The sequence below is a fragment of the Diabrotica virgifera genome, chromosome 3 (assembly GCF_917563875.1).
Source record: "Diabrotica virgifera virgifera chromosome 3, PGI_DIABVI_V3a".
NCBI classification, from domain to species: Eukaryota; Metazoa; Arthropoda; class Insecta; order Coleoptera; family Chrysomelidae; genus Diabrotica; species Diabrotica virgifera.
This window is the reverse complement of record NC_065445.1, coordinates 108199632-108216810: the sequence shown is the minus strand read 5'-3', so window position 1 is coordinate 108216810 and position 17179 is coordinate 108199632. Positions and strand designations below refer to the sequence as shown.

The following is a 17179-nucleotide window of genomic DNA, read 5'->3' as shown; positions in this document are numbered from 1 at the left end:
CTGGGCTAGGATTCAGACGGTGATTTTTTTTAATGTTGGTTCTAAAATTGAAAATAGTGAATCCGATGATAGTAATTCATAGAAATCGATTACAAACAAATATTTTAACAAACCAAAGGGAAAAATATAATTCTTTTATTATACGAGCTTAAAACGGTAAATTTATTTCCAATAATTTACAAAAGCTTTCAAATATAAATTTCAGCTCTTATTGTATTTTTTATTTAGTGTAGGTATTGTTTGTTTTTATATAGAAATAAATATTCAACAAACATTGTGCAAATTTTAAATGTAATCAACAATTCTTATTTAGATTATCTATAAATATTTCTTCGTCCTTTTAATAGACAAATATTTCATGGATTTTATGGATTTTGTCCAACAAGTGAAATCATACATTTAGAGTTGCATCTCTATCAGATACAAGCAAGTTAGAATTTTAAAATCAGACGTATGATTTTTAATTCAGCAGTTCAGCACTCAGGTAACTGCATCTAGTTTCTCGGTAAATAAAAAATATTCAAATACACAAGGAAAAAGGTTTTCTTGTAGCCGGCTGTATACCATAATCACAAAAAATAAGTAAAATCCTTTATAAATAGTATATTAAGTATGGAGAACGGTAAGGGTTTTATACCGATCGAAGACAATTGTTTGTCCAATTATTGTCTGAGATCGGTTACCCTTAACGTTCGACATGCTTATAACGTTTTTTGCACGATTGATACCATTATAAACTATAAAATTAAACATTTTCCTCATATTGACTAACTAGTTTCATTCATTTTATCAAGATAGATACTTTGGTTGTTAGGTAGTAACTAGGGTGCATAACAACAATGGAAAATTGAGTTTTTATTTAGTTGTCAATAATTTTAAGTACAATTTTGATTATTATAAATTAAAATATGAGCGAAAGTGAATTTGAAGAAATTGAACGGGCTTGGGAAGAAGGGTGATCCGCAATTATTCCCGAATAATCCAAAAAAATATTGTGCAATACTAGTAATACTACTAATGTATGCGATTCTGCAGGAGTTTCTGTTAGAAGTGAAACCACAGCCCAAACAAGTGGGATTTCATTAAATAATTTAACAAATTGTACCATAAGTTTCAATATTAATAAATAATTCGTTAGTTTTCTTTATTCTTTCAAAAAATAAATTAAAATTAAGAGATTTTTTAACTCAACGGTAAGTATATTACTTACCGTCGAGTTGGAGTACTTACCGTCGAGTTGGATTACTTGAAAGTTGAAAATATTTGGGTAAATAGGGGAGTGCAATTAGAACGAGAACATGCATTGTTTCGGAAAAATTCAAACAAGCTTATACTTTTCTAAAACTTTTTTTGTTAGTTTATATACATGTTAAAGTAAAAAGTTCTACTCGCAGATTTGGCCGCTACTTGTTTATTCCATTTAGAAATATTTTTAAATGGTTCCTATTTTCTTTTACCTATGTGTCGAATTAGCTTTTGAAAAAATTTACAGAGAACAAAAATTAATTAATACATACTAGAGATGCAGGATTGAATAATGAAATAGGTACTTACATTCCGTAATGTCTTCAGGGATAATCTTTTCAAATAAAAATGTATTTGTTTTATTCTTGATATGACTTTCACACCGAAGAAAGGAGATAATTCTTTCGAAATTGCTGTCTCATCCATCAATAAGTCCATTTCCATTTCCAAATGCCACTCCAAAGTCCATATCAATCTGCAAAAGTGGAAATAGAAGTACAATTTTTTTTTATAGAAATCCAACAAAATAATTTATAAATAGTTAAAAATATATGTAAATACATACCTTAGAAAAATCAACCAAATCACTAGTGCCAAACACCGCTCCTCAGAGTCTGCAGGGTGACTGTCTGCTAGGAGGCTGCAACTGTTGTCACGTGATTTTTACACCAATAAAAACACTTATAGAGTTTTAAGAAATGTATCGGTTTATGTACAAGATTATTGCTACAATGTATTGATCATTGATTCAGGTATATTACATTAATACAATGATTGCGTTACATCAAAACAATGCATCGAGTTATTAATCAAAGTAGAAAACATTGATTCAATAAACGAGTTCGGAATTTAAAGAACACTGTACATTAGTGCAACGTTTTATATTCATTAATTTAACCGCATAATCCTTATGTATAGTTTCATATATACAATGAACAAATTATTAGTATTATGAAAAAAGTCATTGGATAGATAAAACGATTCGTTGGATTAATGATTCTATTCATTATTTTTTAATGAATAGAATTACATTGTAATAATGAATATGGTCATTACTTAATGACTACGTGTTTATAGTATTAGCAAAATTTTCATTGAATCAATGTAAAAAAAGTCAATGATTGGCGTTCATTGGTACTATGTACAATATTTTTTTCAGTGTATCGGTACTAAATTGACTTCTGGATTTTCAAGTGATTTCCATTTTTTATGGTATTTTGATATTTCTCTGTTTTTTGAATTTCCCATTTCGTTTTTTTTTTGGGATTTATTCTTAACATTTAAAAACAGTGACGCCCTTTTTTGAAGAGTTGTTTCCTTTCCTGCTTTATTTTGTTATTTTATATTTATTCTTTTTTGTCTATGAACGACTCCGCTCTTAATCTATCAGGATTAAGCAATGGGGCCTTCGAGCATATATTGTATCAATGTTATAAGTTTATTTCGTAGCAATCTAGTTCACTATGAATGGCTACAAATGACAAACAATGAAACTTGTACTTCAGATGTTAATCTACTGTTAGCTATATTTTAATTATTATTTTATGCTTTTAAATACTATTTTTACGTTTCTTTGTTACAGATTCCAAAACGGCCCTGTCAAGTTAAGCCAAGCTATGCGCATGAGCATGAGCACCGATCCTGTAGCTCCAATTCTATGGGAGCCCCATCTAGAGGCTCTAGATCGTAGGTTAGAAACTGTTCTAAGAGTTATAAGAGACTGTTTACAAAAAGGTGAAAGCATTTCGGGTAATGAAAATGAAACGTAGGAGTTATTATATTTAAATGAAAGAAAATTACTATGACTGAAGTTTCAAAATAATTGGGATATTTTCTATGTTAGTTATGAATATATACATACCTGTATGTATATATAACATAAATATACATATATGTATAATATTTATATAACATTAACAAATATATGCTATATGAGTACTGAATATCTTGATTATTTTTAAATAGACTTATGAAAAATTGATAGCAACGGCTCCATTTTAACATTTGTTTTGACCATTAAATAGCTTTAAACAAAAATTAGGAAATATTAAATAATTAAATAAAAAATCCGTTATTGTAAATTTAATTAACAGACCTTGGGCCCACATTGGTTCCTTTCCTGTCTTCTCAGGGATTGTCATTTAAACTAATATTGTCGTTATTTTTACAAACACCTTCAGTCTATCTCCTTTGCTGGTGTTTTATCTCATAGTTTACTCAATGTTCTGAGACTTTATTTTTATAGAATTTTAACATTTATTATATTCTCGCTAGCAATAAGGTTCGATATATAGAAAAAAACAAAGTGTGCCTATGTTATTTATAGTAAATCTTTCTTTCATTTATTTTATTGAAAGTACAATGTAAATGGAGCATTTCTATTGATTTTTCATGCATTTTGAATAGACATTTTGTAATATTGTAAGATATGTACAAATTGTAAGTTCAGTTCCTACGTTTTTACTATTATTTAAATTCAAAGCTAATAATAAATTAAATTTTATTTGTAAGTATCTTCCTAGTCTCTACACCATAGTGAAAATTTACTCGGATTCGTATATTATTTAAATATGTATAAAGATTTATTAAAATTCTCACCTAAGCATAAGCAAAAGTTAAAAATACCTATCTTTATTTGAAACTTACATTAACCAATTCTTCTTCTTATTCAAATGGTAAAAGTAGCCATCGATGATAAAACTTTTAGACATCTTGTAATATTTTATTTATCATTAAAGTTTTCTATATAGGCCGATATTCGCCAATATTCATTATATTTTGTGAAAATACTAATACAGATCGATTTTTATTCCAAAGGAGACATCTTTTGACGACATTGATACCTGTCATTTTTCAACCCCCTCCCTTTCAGTACCACACACCCTTAACTTTAAATAGAGAATATGTTATGTGTGGTACACCATTAGACAGGTTCTTCCCTGAAGAATTCATCCATGATTTCCCACCCCTAAAAAACTAACTGTAACGCCAATGTTACCAAATTTAAGTTTTTCTCGTCACGTCAAAAACTACCATAAAACGAAGTTTGCAACATTAATAGGAAAGTTTATTAAATGCAAAATAAAGTGTAAGTAAATAATAAATTCATAATTCAAAACAGTTAACTCATCAGCTACAAATATTTAATACTCTGGGCTAATTAGTAAAATACAAGGAAAAGTTATTTACCAGCAATTTTATTGCTGGAATCGAATCTTATGATTGTATATATTCTTAATATAGGTATGCAAAGTCCGCAGAAAGTGTGCTACTTTTTTATAAACAAAATGACGCCCGAAAATCGTGTTTTTTCAATTTTTGCTCTATAACTCCAAAGATTTTAACGTTACACCAAAAACACTCAAATAAAAATTCACCGTAACTAAATTCTGCATAGAGACGTGTTTTTCCCGATTTACTTCGACGAAAATTTTCCCCGGAAAATGCAATTACAAATTAGCAGTGACTTCATACCCCGAATTTAAGCATATTTCTCTTATGTAAATATGGTCGTGTTTCAAATAATGCATGTGACATAATTCAGATCAACTGTTTAGTTTTTAAACAAGCCATAAGTTACTTAATATTGATCGTGAAAAGAAATATTGGTTAATGTACAGTTTTTTACTTATTGAAAGCTACACAAACTGTTTGTATGTGATTAAGTGAATCTCACAAATAGTTACTTTTTATATACCAATATGTTAAACATTTGTTTAGCCAAGGAGAAATCAGTTAAATTTATTTAACACTAGATACAAATTGTTAAAGATATGTTTAAACTTTTTTAATGTACGTAGCCAAAACCTTAGCACAACAAAAAAAAAGAGGAAAACTTTACTATACTAGAGAAGAAAAGACTAAGAGCAAGCTTAGGACCACTAAAAATAAATAAAAATGATTTTAGACACAGAACGAATCATGAACTGATAAAATAAATAAAAGAAGATATAGCTTGTAAAATAAAACAGCAAAGAGCAAAATGATATATATTATGGGAATCAGGACCATGTACGTCAATATTCTCAATATTAGAATGGACACCAGCTAGACGTGGTAGACCAATATTTATCTATATTCTTATTCTTCTTCTTGTAGTGCCTATCCGTTTCGGATGTTGGCGACCATCATGGCAAGATGTAGTTTGCACACTGCTGATCTACAGAGATTTGTAGTTGTTGTGTTGAACCATGTACATAGATTTTTCAGCCAGGAAATCCTTCGCCTTCCTGGTCCTTGCTTTCCTTCTACTTTTCCTTGCAAGATTAGTTGCAGCAGTCCATATATTTCACTGTTCCTCATGATGTGATCATGATATTCAATTTTGGCTTTTTTATTGTGATTAACAGCTCTTTTTCTTTTTGCATTCTCAGCAAAACACCCTGGTTAGTAATGTGGTCGGTATAAGATGTCTTCAGGATTCGACGATAAAGCCACATTTCAAAAGCCTCAATTTTCTTGCAGATGGCGTCTGTGAGAGTCCATGACTCAACTCCGTACAACAGTGTAGAAAAGATATAACATCGTAGTAACCTGATTTTTATGGGTATTGAGAAATCATGACATTTGAATAACTTTTAAAGCCATTTTTGAAATGCAGATCTTGCTTTCTCTATCGTACATTTGATTTCTATGGAATGGTCCCAATTTTCATTAACGTTCGTACCAAGGTAGCTGTATGTTTTTACTCTTTCTATTTGTTGACCGTTCACACTGATTCGTCCAAATTGCTGTTCATTCTTAGAGATCATCGTACATTTTGTTTTCTTAGTGCTTAGTGAAAGTCCGTATCTCTGACTGACTTCTGCGATTCTGTTCATTAACTCCTAGAGGGCTTCAGAACTGTCAGCGAATACCACCGTGTCGTCTGCTGCGTATCTTATATTATTGATACGGTTATTAGAAGTAAAAAAACAACCTCAACAGGTCGGGTGTAGGATAATAGAGAGAAAAAACGAGAGATGGGTAACTGTGAAAAAAAATAACTTAAAAAATTAAATAAATAAAATCACGACTGATGTATCACATAATATAGATCTAGAGAGCGGAAATCTGCCTTAACTCACCTAGCATCAAGTTTCCCATATGTTCTTTATGCCGTTGACAATATAGCATAAATATAAAATAAATATTTTGTCTGAAGGTACAACTCTAGTTTTTCCACAAAAAGATGTTATGACTCTCAGGATTAGAAATTAGAGATTAGAGAACAATCACAAAGCATCATTACTTATCGAATAGAGTATTAATTTTATGTAATCGAATGAATTATGTTCATAAATTATTCATAAATTTATTACAAAAATTCACCTATAACATACTCTGATTCCTGTTACAAACAGGCAAGCAGCTAGTATTGCCAAAGTCACGTCTTTGAATGAACGAAATGACAAAAAACTAAGTGGTCATTTGTCTAACATAGCTCCTCTAGATTCAGTGAAATTGACGATAAACTATAGGTCCTAAACATGTGTGTGTACACTTAATAATATACACCACATTACACGTAAACCCCATTTGGGAGTTACGATAAGATAACGCCGTAAATAGTACCACAAGAGATTGGTTAGATTTGTTAAATTAGACAATCATTTTTGAGGCATCCAGATATATTCATACACAAAATTCTTGATGCGTATACAGACTATCATTATATTGATTCGTTCAATGGTATACTATAAATTTTATATTCTGCATATCCGAAAACATCCTAAAAATATCCTAGAAAAATCTTAAATATGGATACAATTTCAAAAGTAGTCAAAGCTCATCCGTTGGAGAACAAATCTGTCTACAAATCAAGTGTGGAATCTATTTTAGAACAAAAAATATTAATAACCAATGTGTATAGCTCCATATTTAGAATTCAAATTGAAGAATACCTTTTAAAGGGTACATTCAACCAACTACAGGTTAACTATACTTTCTCCTTGGCTGACATTGTTTGCTTATGTTTTAAAGTGTATACTATTGGTTTATATATTATCCAAAGAAAGTAATGGTCAGACTGATGTATCTAGGACTCGAAAATTAAATGTATGTAATTGTTTATTAATGTAATAAAACAACACCGTACTTATAATACCTTTTTTAAAAAAGATTAATTTTGAAAAAGATGGTAAATAAAATGTAATAATATAATTATTTTATTAATTACATTAATATTATAATTGTATTATGAGTCTTAAAATTGTAACAATTTTTTTCATATAATTGTCCCGAAGTATTTTAGTGATTTCTAATAATTTGGTATTCAGAAGTCAATAAAAGTTTTTAAATCAAAATTGAAAAATGTTAACGATAACAATCATAAATTTTAGTCTGAATATTTTTTCTGAATTTAGTATCTTTGTTCTTAATTTTGTAAAATTGTCCGGTCAACAACAATCCTAATAAATGAATGGATATTTACTGCTTATGTGAAAAATATTTTGTTTTTCAAAGATTTTTAGTGATGTTTCTTCATTATTAAGAAATTTTATGTAAATCATGTTGGAATCTTAAAAGAAGGCAGGCCTCTTTTGATATATGGACAAAATGAGGATATGCACTAATGTACTATGTACTTCGATTAGAAAATATTTTAAACAATAGGCTTGCTTGTGGAAAAATGTGAAAAGTCGTTGCTTTTGTATGTGGTATAAACACTTTAGTCTGAATATATTATTACGTTACTGATTTTAAGTATACAATATGGTGCAAATGAAAGAAATAAATTCGTTATTTCGTAAGCCTGCTATTTGAACCAGGTCGATTTTTATTTTTAAATTATGTTTTTTTGACATTACTTATATGTATCATCGTGGATTTCGTACACTTCCAATGAAGATGTTCTTCAAATGATGAATTCGGAACGTCTGCTCATAAGCATCATAAAGAGGAGAAAAACAGAATACTTCGGCCATATAATTAGAGCATATTATAGAGGACTATAACTATATAATTAGAGGACCTAAATACCATCTGCTTCTCCTTATAATACAAGGAAAAGTGGAGGGAAAGAGATGGATTGGTCGAAAGAAACTTTCATGACTGCGTAATATTAGACAATGGTGTGGCTGCACAGTAGAAGAATTATTTCGCGCAGCAGCCGATAGAGAGAGATTTTAAGAAATTGTAAACATGATGACGGCCAACGTCTGAATACAGACACGGCACCTAAAGAAGAAGAAGATATGTACTCGTGTCTGGCGTGATGACGTAATCGATGATTTTTTTTGTTTAAATTTAATCGATGATTTAAATTAATTGACATAAACAAAAGAATGTGTGTAATTTATTTAATTCAAAATATATTTTACTGCTGTCAGAAAACAGAAAAAAATGTTTATTTGACAAATAGATGTTGCTTTTCGCTTAAATTAAATGTTCAATCCTCCACCCACTTACCTCTTGACAGTGTGTACATTTAATTTAGGCGAAAAGCAATGTTTATTTGCCAAATAAACATTTTTCTGTTTTGCCGTAGTAGTAAAATGTAGATTCAATTAATTAAATTCAATACATTCTCACTTTTTGTGTCAATTAATGTAGTTAAAAAAATTTGTTTGCACACCCGGTAGAAATAAGTATATTAATGTTTGTATTACTAAATAGAGAATTAAAATACCTCTCAAATTATCCATCACACGATCCCTATTCTTATTAACAAAAATCATCGATTACGTCATCAAGTCCAGATGGATGACATCACTAGTATGATACCTATATACTATGCCAAATGATCACAATTTAAAAATAAAAATCGACCTGTTTCAGGATTTTTCCCTAAAGTCGCCGGTTTACGAAATATTCCTTTCATTTGGATCATACTGTATGTTAAAATATTAACATAAACGGGAAATTGAATCTTCTGTTTTATTTCAAAATACTTTTTTGTAACCATACTTATCATAAGATGTTGTTTTAATACATTAGTTAACTGTTTCTAGAAAAAATATCGATATTCTAGCTTTTTTAAATGTTAATTATTATTTAGTGTAAAATCTATATCATTAAGCCAAAGTTATTTGTAAAATAATGTCCAGAATATACTTGTATCTATCCAAATATTGTTTTTAGATTATATTCACAAGTGGTTTGTTATTTTTCTTTATTTTAACAGCTCCTTTGTAAAAACATTTTTCCTCTTATTTCTTTACTCTATATTTATTGTAATACCCAATCGGAAGGCCTCGAAAACGATGAAATGATAACTTACTGAAGGCACATTGAAAAAACAGACAGTCATTTCTACAAAAAAAGAAGAAGAAGAAGAAGAAGAAGAAGAAGAAGAAGAAGAAGATAATCGTAATTATAATAATTTTCGTTTGCGATGACCTACCATATTTGTGTTGCAGGTTTTATGAGTTATAGTATATGGGTATATGAATGCAATTGTGTGGTTGTCGTATTTCGTGGAAAATCTTCCTAGATTTTTGTTATTTTCTATGTTCCACTATTATATTTCCACTTCTTTAACACCATTTTTAAGATATATTTATTTAACATAGCTAAATATTTATTTTAGTAAATAACTAGTACACGGTTTATCCATGATAGAGAATATCCATGATAGAGAATAAACAAGAAAGAACATTTACTGACCCGGCCAGTCAGCAATCACACTTTTGGCCAAGAAACGCATGAGCGCCCAAATATTTGTATTATGTGTTATTCTCTTGATACTAATCTACTGCAATATTCACGCATTTATTATAATATTATGAAATACTGAAAATAAGATCTCAAAACAACTTCCTGTTAACTACTCCAACTTCCACTTAAAAACAAAAAAGATTTCCGAACGGGAATCGAACCCGACTCGCCTGGGTGAAAGCCAGCAGCCAGATGTCCTAACTACTAAGCCATTATGGATGTAAGTCACGGAGATAAATATTTGACTTATAAGTTGTAGAGTTTTTCCATCTACTTTCAAATTTTATCTTTCCTTGCCTAAAAGCCCCGGTTAAGGGCTAAGTGATACATCATTTGTTAGTAAGCTTTGGAACACCTAACTAAATTAAAAAACAGCCATGCTAAAATGATCCGGTCAAATTTGACACTATCTCCCGGGCTACCATCTATCTTTCTATAAGTTCATCATGTTTTATTTTTTTTTAATTCTGTAGTCAGGTTGGTGATATTATTTATGTATCGAAGATTTGAAATGACCTTAGAGTCCAAGACTATTCCAAGATTTTTAACATCTCTAGCTAACATTAATAATAACCTGAGATGACTTAATCTAATAAACTTTCAGTGAAAGCAATTAGTTTGGGTACCGTTAGCATTTTAGCATCATATCTCTATTAGTTTAGTGCATAGCGCATCTGAATGGACATTGTACCAGGAAATTTGCTCTTGATAACAGTAAAGGTATTATCTGCCCATCTTTGTACCCTTATTCTGAAGTGTCTCACGAATGTGATTATGCAAAAAAATCTCATGGGAATATTTTTCCAACGAAGCCGCCGTTTTCGCCTTGTTTAACTGGCAAATCCGTCTCTGTCCAATGCGGCTGTAAGCAAAGATGCTGAATGAAAACAGTCCTGTCTCTGATATTTTTAATCCATGAAATCTGGCGCCTATCGGGACCCCTTTTTCCTTCAAACTAAAGCTTAAATTTAATAAAAATGTTTAAATTTTGGCTTAAGCTGTTAAAATAAGGAAGAAATTAAAACTTCGATTAGCTATATAATTAAATGTGGGTTGTATATATACATAATTATATAAAATTATATTTTTGATTTTATATTATAAAATTATACCTACGTGATACTTATAGTGTGTGATATATATAAGCTACGCAAACTCAAAGTTAAACAATGTAAGACATGAATATTTAATGAAGATCTAATTGTACTGTAATATAGCTCTGAACTTTTTAGTAAAAATTCATGCTTTATAAAACTGTTTGATGAATTTAAACAAGGGAGCTTTTACTCTATTCATACTTACATTTTACGTATCAATAAAATCTTTTTGTGGGAAAATTAAAGAACATTATCACTTAAATATTGAGCGAGTACATTACCGTTTTAAAATCAATTATACGTCTACAGGGTGTTTCATTAAGAATTGTCCATATCGTAACTGGAGAAACCTTCTTCTTCTTCTTCTACGGCACTACAGCCCAAATTGAGCCTTGGCCTCCTTTATTTTTTGCCTCCACCCTTGCCTGTCTGTGGCTGCTCTTCTTCATACACGGACTCCTAAAAGGGCTTGTGCGTCGCTGTTTACTGTGTCTTCCCACCGCTTTCGTGGCTTCCCAACCGGTCTCTTTCCTTGCATTCTAGCATTCAGTGCTCGTTTTGGTAGCCTATCCTCTCCCATTCTTATCACATGTCCGGCCCATTGCAATCTTTGTAATCTAATGAAGTCTGACAGGGGCGTTTCCTTATAAAGTTGATAAAGCTCGTTGTTGTATCGACTTCTGAAGATTCCGTTTTCCCTCACAGGTCCTAGTATTCTCCTAAGTACTTTCCTTTCGAATGTGTCGAGTTTGTTTTTGGATGTTTCTTTCAGCACCCAGACTTCACTGCTATAGCATGTTATTGGTCGAATTAAGGTTTTATAGATTCTCATCTTTGTATTTCGGTGGACACTTTTTGACCGAAATATATGGGAGAGGGCAAAATAAGCTCTGTTTGCCTGCGTTATTCTCTTCCTTATTTCTCCATCTTCTGATCCGTCGGCATATATTTCTACTCCCAGGTATGTAAACTTTTCAACCGTTTCAATGTCATTTTCATGTATAATGTTTTCTGGGACTATATTTCTTTTCGTCTGAGTCATTATTTTTGTTTTTTCTGTGTTAATTTCCAGACCTAGCATTTTTGTTTGTGTTTTTAACTCTGCATATGTTTCCTGTGCTCCTGTTGATGTTCTACTCATAATATTAATATCATCAGCATAAGCGGCCAGTTGAACCGTTCGGTTGGTCAGTAGATTTCCTCGTCCAGTTTGCATTTGCCTAACCGCATACTCCAGTGCCAGGTTAAACAATGTTGGGGCCAGCCCATCTCCCTGTTTTAGTCCCTGCGAAATGTTAAAAAAGTCTGTCCGGTGGTTTTGTATTCGTACACATGCCTGAGTTTCATCCATTGTGGCTTTAATGAGTCTTATTAACTTGTGTGGTATTGCCAATTCAGCCAATATATAGTATAGTTTGTTTCTTTTGACTGAGTCGTATGCCTGTTTGAAGTCTACAAACACGTTGTGAACATCAATATCGTGTTGCCATGCTTTGCTCAAGATCTGTTTTACTGTGAATATTTGATCCAATGTCGATCTTCCCCGTCGGAAGCCCGTCTGATACTCTCCAATAATATTTTCTGCTAGTGGTTGGAGCCGCTGGTTTATAATATACGTGAGGACTTTATATGCTGTACATAGTAGAGAGATTCCACGGTAGTTTTTGCACTGGAGTTTGTCTCCTTTTTTATAGATCGGGCATACTATACTTTTCTTCCAGTCGTCGGGTATTTTCTCTTCTTGCCATACGTCTCTGATGAGCGCGTGGATGTGACTTGCTAGGTGGTCGCCACCTACCTTATATAGTTCTGCTGGTATTTCATCAACTCCCGGAGCTTTATTGTTTTTCTGAGCCTTAATGGCTTCGAAAACTTCCTCTATGGTTGGAGCTTCTACTCCATTCTCTTCTACGTAGATCATACCCATTTCATCTTCCATGTCTACTTGAGTTCCAAGTAGTGTCTGAAAATAAGGCTTCCAGGTTTCTGTGACTTTCTGTTGGTCACTGATTATTTGCCCACTTTCATCTTTACATAGACTTGTTTGAGGTTTATACCCACTTTTTATCTTTTTTATGTATTCGTAAGCCCCTCTAATTTCGTTGTTTTTGAAATGTTCTTCCATTTTTTCTATTTGTCCATTTTCATAGGCTCTCTTTTTATTTCTACATGTCTCGTCTGCTTTCCGTCTTGAGACTTCAAATAATGTTCGTCTTTCCCGTGTTCTTCTTGTTATGTACATTTTGTGTGCTTCATTTCTTTCCTCGATTGCTTGTCTGCACTCGTCATCAAACCATGCTGCTCTTCTCTCCTTTTTCTTGTTTCCCAGGGTGGACGCTGCTGCTGTCAGTAGTGCTGTTTTGATATTAGTCCATTTGCCCTCTATGGAGTGCAGTTCTAGCGTCCTTAACTCATTTGCGACTTCTTGTTCGAACTTCTCTTTACATTCCTGAATCTTCAGTTTTTACAGGTCCAGTTTGTTTGTTCTTTGTTGTTTTTCGTTTCTTTTGCTGTTAACTCTGCATCTAAATTTGGTTTGTACTAAAAGATGGTCTGATCCACAGCATGCTCCTCGTCGTGTTCTCACATCGGAGATACTACTGGAGAAACCTTAGCAAACACAAAATACGAAGATTCAACACAAAACACTTAAATAAAATATTTTTTTTGCCGAGATAAAAAGTGTTATAATACAAATATTCTAAAATTATTTTAGCCCATTATTTTAACACCTAATATTATTTTTTCAAACTTGATAAACAGTTTACACATGTTAGGATACTCTAACTAGTGTTAAAATATGGTTTTCTGCTATTACCAGAGGCGTGCTGTAGGGATATATACTTCATTTTCGCCACTTTTCACCCTCACAATCTACGTCACTGTCGTAATAATGATTTCAGCATGATTTTTTTATTCCGTGTTACTTTTTACATAAATATCATCCTTTTGTTTCATTGCGATAAAGTAAGTAGTTTTCAAGTTATTTGCGTTTAAAGATAATGGATTCCATAAGACTATGTATTTTAAACTACATTCAATACACACTTTTGGCCAAGAAACGCATGAGCGCCCAAATATTTGTATTATGTGTTATTCTCTTGATACTAATCTACTGCAATATTCACGCATTTATTATAATATTATGAAATACTGAAAATAAGATCTCAAAACAACTTCCTGTTAACTACTCCAACTTCCACTTAAAAACAAAAAAGATTTCCGAACGGGAATCGAACCCGACTCGCCTGGGTGAAAGCCAGCAGCCAGATGTCCTAACTACTAAGCCATTATGGATGTAAGTCACGGAGATAAATATTTGACTTATAAGTTGTAGAGTTTTTCCATCTACTTTCAAATTTTATCTTTCCTTGCCTAAAAGCCCCGGTTAAGGGCTAAGTGATACATCATTTGTTAGTAAGCTTTGGAACACCTAACTAAATTAAAAAACAGCCATGCTAAAATGATCCGGTCAAATTTGACACTATCTCCCGGGCTACCATCTATCTTTCTATAAGTTCATCATGTTTTATTTTTTTTTAATTCTGTAGTCAGGTTGGTGATATTATTTATGTATCGAAGATTTGAAATGACCTTAGAGTCCAAGACTATTCCAAGATTTTTAACATCTCTAGCTAACATTAATAATAACCTGAGATGACTTAATCTAATAAACTTTCAGTGAAAGCAATTAGTTTGGGTACCGTTAGCATTTTAGCATCATATCTCTATTAGTTTAGTGCATAGCGCATCTGAATGGACATTGTACCAGGAAATTTGCTCTTGATAACAGTAAAGGTATTATCTGCCCATCTTTGTACCCTTATTCTGAAGTGTCTCACGAATGTGATTATGCAAAAAAATCTCATGGGAATATTTTTCCAACGAAGCCGCCGTTTTCGCCTTGTTTAACTGGCAAATCCGTCTCTGTCCAATGCGGCTGTAAGCAAAGATGCTGAATGAAAACAGTCCTGTCTCTGATATTTTTAATCCATGAAATCTGGCGCCTATCGGGACCCCTTTTTCCTTCAAACTAAAGCTTAAATTTAATAAAAATGTTTAAATTTTGGCTTAAGCTGTTAAAATAAGGAAGAAATTAAAACTTCGATTAGCTATATAATTAAATGTGGGTTGTATATATACATAATTATATAAAATTATATTTTTGATTTTATATTATAAAATTATACCTACGTGATACTTATAGTGTGTGATATATATAAGCTACGCAAACTCAAAGTTAAACAATGTAAGACATGAATATTTAATGAAGATCTAATTGTACTGTAATATAGCTCTGAACTTTTTAGTAAAAATTCATGCTTTATAAAACTGTTTGATGAATTTAAACAAGGGAGCTTTTACTCTATTCATACTTACATTTTACGTATCAATAAAATCTTTTTGTGGGAAAATTAAAGAACATTATCACTTAAATATTGAGCGAGTACATTACCGTTTTAAAATCAATTATACGTCTACAGGGTGTTTCATTAAGAATTGTCCATATCGTAACTGGAGAAACCTTCTTCTTCTTCTTCTACGGCACTACAGCCCAAATTGAGCCTTGGCCTCCTTTATTTTTTGCCTCCACCCTTGCCTGTCTGTGGCTGCTCTTCTTCATACACGGACTCCTAAAAGGGCTTGTGCGTCGCTGTTTACTGTGTCTTCCCACCGCTTTCGTGGCTTCCCAACCGGTCTCTTTCCTTGCATTCTAGCATTCAGTGCTCGTTTTGGTAGCCTATCCTCTCCCATTCTTATCACATGTCCGGCCCATTGCAATCTTTGTAATCTAATGAAGTCTGACAGGGGCGTTTCCTTATAAAGTTGATAAAGCTCGTTGTTGTATCGACTTCTGAAGATTCCGTTTTCCCTCACAGGTCCTAGTATTCTCCTAAGTACTTTCCTTTCGAATGTGTCGAGTTTGTTTTTGGATGTTTCTTTCAGCACCCAGACTTCACTGCTATAGCATGTTATTGGTCGAATTAAGGTTTTATAGATTCTCATCTTTGTATTTCGGTGGACACTTTTTGACCGAAATATATGGGAGAGGGCAAAATAAGCTCTGTTTGCCTGCGTTATTCTCTTCCTTATTTCTCCATCTTCTGATCCGTCGGCATATATTTCTACTCCCAGGTATGTAAACTTTTCAACCGTTTCAATGTCATTTTCATGTATAATGTTTTCTGGGACTATATTTCTTTTCGTCTGAGTCATTATTTTTGTTTTTTCTGTGTTAATTTCCAGACCTAGCATTTTTGTTTGTGTTTTTAACTCTGCATATGTTTCCTGTGCTCCTGTTGATGTTCTACTCATAATATTAATATCATCAGCATAAGCGGCCAGTTGAACCGTTCGGTTGGTCAGTAGATTTCCTCGTCCAGTTTGCATTTGCCTAACCGCATACTCCAGTGCCAGGTTAAACAATGTTGGGGCCAGCCCATCTCCCTGTTTTAGTCCCTGCGAAATGTTAAAAAAGTCTGTCCGGTGGTTTTGTATTCGTACACATGCCTGAGTTTCATCCATTGTGGCTTTAATGAGTCTTATTAACTTGTGTGGTATTGCCAATTCAGCCAATATATAGTATAGTTTGTTTCTTTTGACTGAGTCGTATGCCTGTTTGAAGTCTACAAACACGTTGTGAACATCAATATCGTGTTGCCATGCTTTGCTCAAGATCTGTTTTACTGTGAATATTTGATCCAATGTCGATCTTCCCCGTCGGAAGCCCGTCTGATACTCTCCAATAATATTTTCTGCTAGTGGTTGGAGCCGCTGGTTTATAATATACGTGAGGACTTTATATGCTGTACATAGTAGAGAGATTCCACGGTAGTTTTTGCACTGGAGTTTGTCTCCTTTTTTATAGATCGGGCATACTATACTTTTCTTCCAGTCGTCGGGTATTTTCTCTTCTTGCCATACGTCTCTGATGAGCGCGTGGATGTGACTTGCTAGGTGGTCGCCACCTACCTTATATAGTTCTGCTGGTATTTCATCAACTCCCGGAGCTTTATTGTTTTTCTGAGCCTTAATGGCTTCGAAAACTTCCTCTATGGTTGGAGCTTCTACTCCATTCTCTTCTACGTAGATCATACCCATTTCATCTTCCATGTCTACTTGAGTTCCAAGTAGTGTCTGAAAATAAGGCTTCCAGGTTTCTGTGACTTTCTGTTGGTCACTGATTATTTGCCCACTTT

The 17179-nt window shown here is 32.5% G+C and overlaps 1 protein-coding gene across 1 annotated transcript in view; it reads left to right on the top strand.

Annotated features, from left to right (window-relative positions):
* The window catches only part of LOC114338920 (extracellular serine/threonine protein CG31145), a 964172-nt gene extending 948987 nt beyond the window's left edge, over positions 1 to 15185 (top strand). Inside the window, exon 11 of the mRNA XM_050647518.1 lies at positions 2828 to 15185. Within this exon, the coding sequence (XP_050503475.1) occupies positions 2828 to 3014 (187 nt within the window). The 3' untranslated portion in view covers positions 3015 to 15185. The remainder of the gene's footprint in view (positions 1 to 2827) is intronic.
* The last annotated feature ends 1994 nt before the right edge of the window (positions 15186 to 17179 follow it).